This window comes from Chiloscyllium punctatum, unplaced genomic scaffold (assembly GCF_047496795.1).
Source record: "Chiloscyllium punctatum isolate Juve2018m unplaced genomic scaffold, sChiPun1.3 scaffold_72, whole genome shotgun sequence".
Taxonomy (NCBI): domain Eukaryota; kingdom Metazoa; phylum Chordata; class Chondrichthyes; order Orectolobiformes; family Hemiscylliidae; genus Chiloscyllium; species Chiloscyllium punctatum.
The window spans coordinates 4,832-16,637 of NW_027309806.1; the positions used below are offsets into that span (position 1 = coordinate 4,832).

An 11,806-nucleotide genomic window follows, 5' to 3' on the forward strand; every position below is an offset into this window, starting at 1 on the left:
CCCACCAGTACTGTATCCCAGTGTTATACAGGGACAGACCTGTCCCCACCAGTACTGTATCCCAGTGTTATACAGGGACAGACCTGTCCCCACCAGTACTGTACCCTAGTGTTATACAGGGACAGACCTGTCCCCACCAGTACTGTATCCCAGTGTTATACAGGGACAGACCTGTCCCCACCAGTACTGTATCCCAGCGTTATACAGGGACAGACCTGTCCCCACCAGTACTGTATCCCGGTGTTATACAGGGACAGACCTGTCCCCACCAGTACTGTACCCCGGTGTTATACAGGGACAGACCTGTCCCCACCAGTACTGTACCCCAGTGTTATACAGGGACAGACCTGCCCCCACCAGTACTGTACCCCAGTGTTATACAGGGACAGACCTGCCCCCCATCAGTACTGTACCCCAGTGTTATACAGGGACAGACCTGCCCCCACCAGTACTGTACCCCAGTGTTATACAGGGACAGACCTGCCCCCACCAGTACTGTACCCCAGTGTTATACAGGGACAGACCTGTCTCCACCAGTACTGTACCCCAGTGTTATACAGTGACAGACCTGTCTCCACCAGTACTGTACCCCAGTGTTATACAGGGACAGACCTGCCCCCACCAGTACTGTACCCCAGTGTTATACAGTGACAGACCTGCCCCCACCAGTACTGTACCCCAGTGTTATACAGGGACAGACCTGTCCCCTCCAGTACTGTACCCCAGTGTTATACAGGGACAGACCTGCCCCCCATCAGTACTGTACCCCAGTGTTATACAGGGACAGACCTGTCCCCCATCAGTACTGTCCCATTAGGAATGGGGTATTTTGGGGGGTTTTCTATGCAGGTTGAGGTGTTCAGATGCCAGTGTGCTCCCTGTTTGTACTGTGCTCCTCACTATCTCTCTCCTCCCCTCTTGTGTTTTCCAGTGACTCGAGCTGTTTGGGCGTCAGCTGGTGAGTGCCTCTCGCTGCCTCCGGTCTCTCTCGGTGCCTCTCGGTCTCTCTCGGTGCCTCTCGGTCTCTGTGCTCCCTTTGAACTCTCCCTGTGCGAGAGGCTGGGGAGTGTTCTGTCATCGCTGAGGGACTGGAAAGCAATCTCTCTTAGTGGTCCTGGAACAGGAGCTTTGCAGGCAATTGGATCGGGCCAATGTCTTTGCTCTGTGTCTGTCCCTCAGTAAATCCGCCTCCATCTGGTCCTATGTGACTCCAGGCCCCTTGCGCGCACACTGACTCTCCCTGGGGTACGGGCTGTCTCTCAGCCAGACACTGCGACATTCGCTGGGGTACGGGATCTGAGATTGTGTTGTGATTAATCCCTGTTCTGCCTCTGTTTTTGTTTCTGTAGCTGACCACAATGATGACCGGTTTACCTATGGTGAGTATCTGAACCGTTTCTGTTCCCTGTGTTTGGTGCTCCGTGAGATCACTGTACGCCTGACCCTACACTGTTGGCTTGGTGTCACTTCTACGTTTTACCTGCGCGTGACCACACGGCCCCTTGGATTCGAACCGTGGCATGTTGCATTTGAGTAGCGCTGTGTTATTTCTCTCTGGCTGTGTAACACTTCACCCAAATATGGTTTGTCAGGGGTCGGACTAGATCTCACATTAGGCCATTCACCCTGTCCAGCCGCTACACCCCCTCCCTATCTCTGTAATCCCCTCCAGCCCCTATACCCCCTCCCTATCTCTGTAACCTCCTCCGGCCCCTACACCCCCCCTCCCTGTCTCTGTAACCCCCTCCAGCCCCAGGGATGTTTGAACGCAAGGCGCTAGACAGATGCAGAGTGTTTGTACTTGGGGCTGGGTGCTCTCTGAGGGACATGGTGAGTAGCCTTAACAGGGGATTAGCGCACAGGAAGATCCCACAGACTTGAGCATCCCCTGGACCATCTTGTCTTGTTTGGTGGAGGAGGGACAGGTATTGACACAGACCGTGGGGCATGGTCTGTCCCTCCTTCCCCACCTCCCCCATGTACCTTTGACCCTCTCCCGAGGGCTGATTTTTAAGCTGGATGTTGGGGTCCCCAGCTGGCCCAGTATTTATCACCCCGTCCCTAGTTGCCCCCCTTGAAGGTGGGGGTGAGCTGCCTTCTTGACCCGCTGCAGTCCATGTGCTGTAGGGTAGACCCACAATGTCCCTGAGGGAGGCAATCCCAAGGATTCTGACCCAGGAAGGAATGGCCGAATAATGTTTGGGAGTCGGGATGGGGAGAGTCTTGGGAATGGGATTGGGCGGGGGGGGGGGGGGGGCGGTGGGAGGTGGTGTGTGGGCATTGATGGTCCAGTGTGTCTGAGTGTACACAATGGGATCTGGGCAGCATCGCAGCCTGCCTCCCACCCAGAGGATCCAACGGGAGGTTATTCCTGATTCCCGGGACGTGCTGCGCTGTGGTGGAGATTCAAGGTTGGGTTCCCGAGAGGTTCCGTGCAGTTTTGGGAACTGCAGGGAGACTCGTCCCAGATCGGTCTGGTGGGTGGGAGGAGAGGGGGAGGTGAAATGTTTGTTCGCTGTGTGTGTGTACCAATCGAATATCTACTCTTACCTTCTCCCTCCCTCCAGATTATTACAGGCTCCGGGTCGTAGGGCTGATTGTTGCTGCTGTGCTGTGTGTCATTGGGGTCATCATCCTGTTGGGTGAGTACTTGGATATGACCCTCCAGCCGAGACTGGACCAGGACTGTGTACGATTCCAGTGTCAGCCCGTTTACCTCCTGACGCCCCCTTCCCCAGCACTTTCTGTAGCTGCACCTAAACCAGCACTAACCACCAACAGATTCATAGCTCCTTGAAAGTGGAGTCACAGGTAGATAGGATAGTGAAGGCAGCGTTTGGGATGCTTTCCTTTATTGGTCAGAGTATTGAGTACAGGAGTTGGGAGGTCATGTTGCGGCTGTACAGGGCATTGGTTAGGCCACTGTTGGAATATTGCGTGCAATTCTGGTCTCCTTCCTATCGGAAGGATGTTGTGAAACTTGAAAGGGTTCAGAAAAGATTTATAAGGATGTTGCCAGGGTTGGAGGGTCTGAGCTACAGGAGAGGCTGAACAGGCTGGGGCTGTTTTCCCTGGAGCGTCGGAGGCTGAGGGGTGACCTTATAGAGGTTTATAAAATCATGGGGGGGACAGAGAGGGTGAATGGTGGGTGTCTATTCCCCCCAGGGTGGGGGGGATTTGAAGACCGGGGGGGGCACATGTTTAAGGGGAGAGGAGAGAGATTTTAAAAAAGACACGAGGGGCAACTGTTTTCCCCAGAGGGTGGTCCGTGTGTGGAATGACCTTCCTGAGGGAGTGGGGGGGGACAGTTACAACATTTAAAAGGGATTTGGATAAGGACATGGACAGGAAAGGGTTGGAGGGAGATGGGCCAGGAGCAGGCGGGGGGGGGGGGGAAATGGGTTAGGGTCAGCATGGACTGGATGGGCCGAAGGATCTGTTTGCGTGCTGTAGGACTCCATGAATAGGAAGGGTTCAGAGGGATATGGGCCAAGTGCTGGCAAATGGGACTGGATTAACTTTTGGTAAGATTGGTCAGTCCAGATGAGTTAATGCAGAACCTGCCTGTTTCTACCCTTTACCACGAAGGGGGATCAAGGCAGTAGACACTGGGTCGTGTTAATGAGACCCAGGTTACTGTCCACTACACTTCCCATACTCTCTGCCTCTTCTCCCTCGTTGGTAATGACTGGTTTTCAGGCACTGGGGAGCTCAGACCCTCCTGGGGATGGGGTGCTTTGGGGTGTGTACAGGCTGCTGCAATATCAGGGAGGTGGGGTGGGAAAGCTCGGGAAGGATAGGTTTACCAAAGAGGAAGCCTTCCCCAGGGAATCCTGGGAAGGTCGGACAGTGCGATTGAGGAGACTGCGCCTCCATCCCTCCCCTTAAAGAACGAGAGGGGAATCTCATTGGAAACATGTGCAATGGCCTCCTGTTCCTGTGTGACAGGCTGGAGGAGGGAGGGGCTGAATGGCCTCCTGTTCCTGTGTGACAGGCTGGAGGAGGGAGGGGCTGAATGGCCTCTATCTTGGGTCATTAGAGCGGCATGTGGTATGTATTTGTACGTTGCGAGCTGGTGACAGGGCTATTAATCCCAAACAAATCTTGAATTTGTTTTTTGTCCCAGTCACTGTAGAGAGAATCTGTCCCTCTGTGTGTGTGCGTGCGCCTGTCTCTGTCTCTCTCTGGTGATTTCCCAGTGAGCTCCGTTTCCCTGTTTCCTATTCATTGTTCCCACTCCGTGCCCCAGCTCTCCTGAAGCCTGTACACTCTACCTTGTGACAGACTCTGGATCAGAGCCAGCGTGACACCAAACTGTTGTGAAATTAATTTTTCCATCGGCGAGTAATCTCTCATTGTCCTGTCACTCGATCCTTTCAGCACGCTGTGTTTCTGTAACACCTTCGATTTGTGGAGAGAGCTGGGGTGGGGGGTGGTGGAGTGATCCTCAGTCTCTCGGGGTTACAGGGAGGGGTGGGGGTGGGCTCGGTGGGGAGACCAGGTGACTGAGAGCATATCCAACTGGTTCATGGGGAGAGAGAGACTTCCCAACTGTGTAGAGAGAGCTTTACTCTGTATCTAACCCCGTGCTGTCCCTGTCCCCGGGAGTGTTTGATGGGGGGGGACAGTGTAGAGGGAGCTTTACTCTGTATCTAACCCTGTGCTGTCCCTGTCCCTGGGTGTGTTTGATGGGGGGGACAGTGTAGAGGGAGCTTTACTCTGTATCTAACCCCGTGCTGTCCCTGTCCCTGGGGAGTGTTTGTTGGGGGACAGTGTAGAGGGAGCTTTACTCTGTATCTAACCCCGTGCTGTCCCTACCCTGTGATGGGGTGGGTAGTGTAGAGGGAGCTGTATGTTCACTTTAGGAGTAGAGTGATTTTCTGTGTACCTCAGCTGTTTTGAACATAATTGGGACTGGGAGTGGTTTATAATCTCTGTAGGAGTGCGACCTTTGCGTTTTGTGTGTATAATTATTTGAATCACCTGATAACAGGCTTTTTTATCTGTTCTTCCCTTCAGCTGGAAAGTGTCGATGCAAATTCAATCAGAATAAGAGGTATGTTTGTGTCTGTTATAGTGTAGAAACCATTAAAATCTGCCTCACTGACTCCCCCCACTCCCAATATCCTGGGGGTTACCATTGACCAGAAACTCACCAGGACCCACCACATTAACCCAGGGGCTCCAAGACCAGGTCAGAGGCTGGGAATCCTGCAGCGAGTGACTCCCCTCCTGACTCCCCCCAAAGCCTGTCCCACCATCGACAAGGCCCAAGGCAGGAGGGTGAGGGAATACTCCCCACTTGCCCCTGGGTGGGGGCAGCACCAACAACACTCGAGAAGCTCAACACCATCCAGGGACAAAGCAGCCCCCACACCCACAAACATCCCCTCGTCCCTCCCCCCACCGACCCTCAGTAACTGCAGTGTGTACCATCCCCTCCCTTCCCCCCCCCCGACCCTCAGTAACTGCAGTGTGTACCATCCCCTCCCTCCCCCCCCACCGACCCTCAGTAACAGCAGTGTGTACCATCCCCTCCCTCCCCCCCACCGACCCTCAGTAACTGCAGTGTGTACCATCCCCTCCCTCCCCCCACCGACCCTCAGTAACTGCAGTGTGTACCATCCCCTCCCTCCCCCCACCGACCCTCAGTAACTGCAGTGTGTACCATCCCCTCCCTCCCCCCCCACCGACCCTCAGTAACTGCAGTGTGTACCATCCCCTCCCCCCCCACTGACCCTCAGTAACTGCAGTGTGTACCATCCCCTCCCTCCCCCCCACTGACCCTCAGTAACAGCAGTGTGTACCATCCCCTCCCCCCCCCCCACCGACCCTCAGTAACTGCAGTGTGTACCATCCCCTCCCTCCCTCCCCACTGACCCTCAGTAACAGCAGTGTGTACCATCCCCCCCCTCCCCCCCACCGACCCTCAGTAACTGCAGTGTGTACCATCCCCCCCTCCCCCCCACCGACCCTCAGTAACAGCAGTGTGTACCATCCCCTCCCCCCCCCCCCACCGACCCTCAGTAACTGCAGTGTGTACCATCCCCCCCCCCCCCCCCACCGACCCTCAGTAACAGCAGTGTGTACCATCCCCTCCCCCCCCCCCACCGACCCTCAGTAACTGCAGTGTGTACCATCCCCCCCCTCCCCCCCACCGACCCTCAGTAACAGCAGTGTGTACCATCCCCTCCCTCCCCCCCACCGACCCTCAGTAACAGCAGTGTGTACCATCCCCTCCCCCCCCCCACCGACCCTCAGTAACAGCAGTGTGTACCACCCCCTCCCCCCCCCCCCACCGACCCTCAGTAACTGCAGTGTGTACCATCCCCTCCCTCCCCCCACCGACCCTCAGTAACTGCAGTGTGTACCATCCCCTCCCCCCACCGACCCTCAGTAACTGCAGTGTGTACCACCCCCTCCCTCCCCCCCACTGACCCTCAGTAACTGCAGTGTGTACCATCCCCTCCCTCCCCCCCACCGACCCTCAGTAACTGCAGTGTGTACCATCCCTCCCTCCCCCCACCGACCCTCAGTAACTGCAGTGTGTACCATCCCCTCCCTCCCCCCCACCGACCCTCAGTAACTGCAGTGTGTACCATCCCCTCCCTCCCCCCACCGACCCTCAGTAACTGCAGTGTGTACCATCCCCTCCCCCCCCACCGACCCTCAGTAACTGCAGTGTGTACCATCTACAAGATGCCCTGCAGAAACTCACCAAAGATCCTCAGGCAGCACCTTCCAAACCCTCGGCCACTTCCATCTACAAGGACATGGGGCAGCAGGTACATGGGAACACCACCCCCACCCCCCCTCCCGCAAGTTCCCCTCCGATCCCCTCACCGTCCTGACTTGGAAATCTATCGGCCGTTCCTTCCTGGTCAGAATCCTGGGATTCCCTCCCTCAGGGACATTGTGGGTCTACCCTCCAGCACATGGACTGCAGTGGGTCAGGGAGGCAGCTCACCCCCACCTTCTCAAGGGACCCCAACTAGGGACCGACAGTGCCCAGTGCACAGAAAGACTCCATTATCAGGACAGCCGATGACTCTGTTCCGACTGCACATCACCCTGTTTGACCAAACACGTCCCTGGGCCCCCAAAAGGGGCAAATATGTCTCCTTTCTCCAAGATGTCTCCTCCCTGACAGCCTGGATAGTGGGGGTGGGGAGGGCAGGTGGTATATTCACTGACCGCTCCCCAAGTGTACGCCAGGTCAGAGTAATTCCAGATCAGGATGGTGTGTTGGGGGCTGTGACGGGAGTGAGTCACCCCCTTTGAGTGTGTTCCCTCCGTGGAGTATCGGATACTGTCGGACTGGAGTCGCTAATACTCTGTCTGTCTCTCTCTCTCCCTCCCTCCCCCCCTTCTCTCTGTCTCTCGCTCTGTGTCTGTGTCTCTCTCTGTCTCTGTTCCAGGACCCGGTCCAACAGTGGATTGCACAGCCCAGCACCTCCTCCAGCCTGGTAAGCGAGGGGATGGGGATGGTGGGGTTTGGGGGGTGAGTGGTGTGAGGGAGCGTCGCTGCAGAGGGAGTGGGAAAGGGGGAAGGGGGAGCGGGTGTGCGTCCGGGGGTGATGCTGGGAAAGAGGGTCCCACGTGGGAGTGGGAAGGGGGCACGGTGGGTAACAGAAGGTGTGGGGTGGGAGGGTGGGAGTCATCACCACTTGTAAAACTCACTACTTCTTGCTTCTCTCTCCCTCTTCCCCCTCTCCCTCTCCCTCCCAGGTGAAGCCACTGAATGTTAAGGGCTGACTGGAGATGACCACTGTCCCGGGACAAGGTGGTGAAGAATTCCCTTCCCGTCCATCCCCTCTTGCTCCTTCCTAGCCTCCTGGCCCTGTGATGTATCTGTTGATGACTGCGTGCTCTCTCTCCCCTCCCCACCCTCCGCAGTGGGGTGCGGGTAAACGTGTAATAAATTCTGGCTGAGCCCCCAGCCCTGTGCCCTGCAGCATGTCTGTGACCTGCTCTGTGTCCGTCTGTGTGTGTGCACCTGTACCCCAGTGAGAGTCAGTGTCTGTGTGTGTGTGCCTGTACCCCAGTGAGAGTCAGTGTCTGTGTGTGTGTGTGAGCCTGTACCCCAGTGAGAGTCAGTGTCTGTGTGTGTGTGTGTGCACCTGTACCCCAGTGAGAGTCAGTGTCTGTGTGTGTGTGCGCGCCTGTACCCCAGTGAGGGTCTGTGTGTGTGTGAGCCCGTACCCCAGTGAGGGTCTGTGTGTGTGTGAGCCCGTACCCCAGTGAGAGTCAGTGTCTGTGTGTGTGTGTGTGACCCCATACCCCAGTGAGAGTCAGTGTGTGTGTGTGAGACCCCATACCCCAGTGAGGGTCTGTGTGTGTGTGTGAGCCCGTACCCCAGTGAGGGTCTGTGTGTGTGTGAGCCCGTACCCCAGTGAGAGTCAGTGTCTGTGTGTGTGCGCGCCTGTACCCCAGTGAGAGTCAGTGTCTGTGTGTGTGTGTGTGCACCTGTACCCCAGTGAGGGTCAGTGCCTGTGTGTACGTGCCTGTACCCCAGTGAGGGTCAGTGCCTGTGTGTACGTGCCTGTACCCCAGTGAGGGTCAGTGCCTGTGTGTACGTGCCTGTACCCCAGTGAGGGTGTCTGTGTGTGTGTGTGTGTGTGTGTGTGCACCTGTCCCCCAGTGAGGGTCAGTGTCTATGTGTGCACGCGCGCCTGTACCCCAGTGGAAGGTCTGTGCGTGCGCGTCTGTACCTCAGTGAGGGTGTCTGTGTATCTGTACCCCAGTGAGGGTGTCTGTGTATCTGTACCCCAGTGAGGGTGTGTGAGTCTATCTCCTGTTCCAGAAGATGCTGCAATACCGCATCTCTCTGAGGTGACCATGGGTGGGGGGATGGTGGGTATGATTTCAATTCCAAACGTCTGTCTGTCTGGCTCTCTGTTTCCTGTCATGTCTCCCCCTCCCTCTTCATTTTCAGACTCCTGCCCCCTCCGTCTGTCCCTCCCCTTTCCTGTTGGTTTAGGAGCCAGTCCTGTCACTGTACCTTTTTTTGTCCTCTGACCTTTCCACATCTCTGCTCTGCTACCAAGCTGCCTTGGAATAAAGGAATCACAGCCTCTTACACAGGAACAGGAGGCCATTCAGCCCCTCCATTCTCCTTCAACCTGTTCCACCAACTGGGTCAAGACTGATGACAGGAGGAAGAGGTGCAGGTTGCTATGGTGCTGCAGCACTTCCTGTGGTGGGAGGGTGGAACTGCAGTGTGACCGTTGACATGAGATGTCCCATTTCTAAGTATGAAGGTGGGGCTGGGGGTGAAAGGTTATGTTATTTTTAATCAGAACCTGGGAGAAAGATTTATTTGTAAAGGCTATTACTGTGTGTACTGCATCCTAAACTATTCCCAAGCTATATATCGTCATGTGGTGGTGGGGGGGAGGGGGTATCTATGTGAATTCTATAATGCCTTAAATGTGATTGTGGAAAACTGTCAGCGTTTTAAAACCTTGATTGTAAAACTAATTAAAGATAATCGTACCAAAGATTCTGTCTAAATCTTGTTAATTGAATGTTTTTCATGTAGGGTCAAAGTTGATGCTATTGTCCTCTATCCCATCACCCCCATTAGTCCCTGTGTTTCACATTACCCACCCCCACATGCCCCCACTCTCTGGGTGAAGATGTTTCTCCTTAATTCCCAATGGGATTTATTCGGGACTGTCTCCTAGCAATGGTCCCTCGTTCTGGTGTCCTACCCCCGAACCCCCTTTTGAGAATTGTAAACCCCTCAATCAGGTCACACAACCCCCCCCCCCCCCCAACTCCTCAAAGAACATAGAACAATACAGCACAGAACAGGCCCTTCGGCCCACGATGTTGTGCCGAACTTCTAACCTAGATTAAGCACCCATCCATGTACCCATCCAAATGCCGCTTAAAGGTCGCCAATGATTCTGACTCTACCACTCCCACGGGCAGCGCATTCCATGCCCCCACCACTCTCTGGGTAAAGAACCCACCCCTGACATCTCCCCTATACCTTCCACCCTTCACCTTAAATTTATGTCCCCTTGTAACACTCTGTTGTACCCGGGGAAAAAGTTTCTGACTGTCTACTCTATCTATTCCTCTGATCATCTTATAAACCTCTATCAAGTCACCCCTCATCCTTCGCCGTTCCAACGAGAAAAGGCCGAGAACTCTCAACCTATCCTCGTATGACCTACTCTCCATTCCAGGCAACATCCTGGTAAATCTTCTCTGCACCTTCTCCAAAGCTTCCACATCTTTCCTAAAGTGAGGCGACCAGAACTGCACACAGTACTCCAAATGTGGCCTAACCAAAGTCCTGTTCAGCTGCAACATCACTTCACGACTCTTGAATTCAATCCCTCGGCTAATGAACGATAATAGTCCATAGGCCTTCTTACAAGCTCTATCCACCTGAGTGGCAACCTTCAAAGATCTATGTACATAGACCCCAAGATCCCTCTGTTCCTCCACCTGACCAAGAATCCTACCATTAACCCTGTATTCCGCATTCTTATTTGTCCTTCCAAAATGGACAACCTCACACTTGACAGGGTTGAACTCCATCTGCCACTCCTCAGCCCAGCTCTGCATCATATCTAAGTCCCTTTGCAGCTGACAACAGCCCTCCTCCCTATCCACAACTCCACCAATCTTCGTATTGTCTGCAAATTTACTGACCCACCCTTTGACTCCCTCATCTAAGTCATTAATAAAAATTACAAACAGCAGAGGACCCAGAACTGATCCTTGCGGAACTCCACTTGTAACTGGGCTCCAGGCTGAATATTTACCATCTACCACCACTCTCTGCCTTCGACCGGTTAGCCAGTTTTCTATCCAATTGGCCAAATTTCCCTCTATCCCATGCCTCCTGACTTTCCGCATCAGCCTACCATGGGGAACCTTATCAAATGCCTTACTAAAATCCATGTACACTACATCCACTGCTCTACCCTCATCCACATGCTTGGTCACCTCCTCGAAGAATTCAATAAGACTTGTAAGGCAAGACCTACCCTTCACAAATCCGTGCTGGCTGTCCCTAATCAAGCAGTGTCTTTCCAGATACTCGTAAATCCTATCCCTCAGTACCCTTTCCATTACTTTGCCTACCACAGAAGTAAGACTAACTGGCCTGTAATTCCCGGGGTTATCCCTATTCCCTTTTTTGAACAGGGGCACAACATTCGCTACTCTCCAGTCCCCTGGTACCACCCCCGTTGCCAGTGAAGACGAGAAGATCATTGCCAACGGTACTGCAATTTCCTCTCTTGCTTCCCACATAATCCTAGGATATATCCCGTCAGGCCCGGGGGACTTGTCTATCCTCAAGTTGTTCAAAACGTCCAACACATCTTCCTTCCTAACAGGTATCTCTTCTAGCTTACCAGTCCGTTTCACACTCTCCTCTTCAACAATACAGCCCCTCTCATTTGTAAATACTGAAGAGAAGTACTTGTTCAAGACCTCTCCTATCTCTTCCGACTCAATACACAGTCTCCTACTACTGTCCTTGATCGGACCTACCCTCGTTCTCGTCATTCTCAGGTTTCTCACATACGCATAAAAGGCCTTGGGGTTATCCTTGATCCTATCCGCCAAGGATTTTTCATGCCCTCTCTTAGCTCTCCTAATCCCTTTCTTCAGGTCCCTTCTGGCTATCCTGTATCCCTCCACTGCTCTGTCTGAACCTTGTTTCCTCAACCTTATGTAAGCCTCCTTCTTCCTCTTTACTAGACATTCAACCTCCCTCGTCAACCAAGGCTCCCTCACACGACCATTTCTTTCCTGCCTGATCGGTACATACATATCAAGG

At 54.2% G+C, this 11,806-nt stretch overlaps 1 protein-coding gene across 1 annotated transcript; it reads left to right on the plus strand.

Annotated features, from left to right (window-relative positions):
* The first annotated feature begins 804 nt into the window (after positions 1–804).
* LOC140471397 (phospholemman-like) lies at positions 805–9,500 on the plus strand. The gene is made up of 6 exons (XM_072567417.1): positions 805–958; positions 1,350–1,379; positions 2,568–2,642; positions 5,020–5,056; positions 7,419–7,466; positions 7,729–9,500. Exons 1-6 carry the CDS (start codon positions 820–822, stop codon positions 7,730–7,732), a joined length of 333 nt encoding a protein of 110 aa, XP_072423518.1. The 5' UTR covers positions 805–819; the 3' UTR covers positions 7,733–9,500.
* The last annotated feature ends 2,306 nt before the right edge of the window (positions 9,501–11,806 follow it).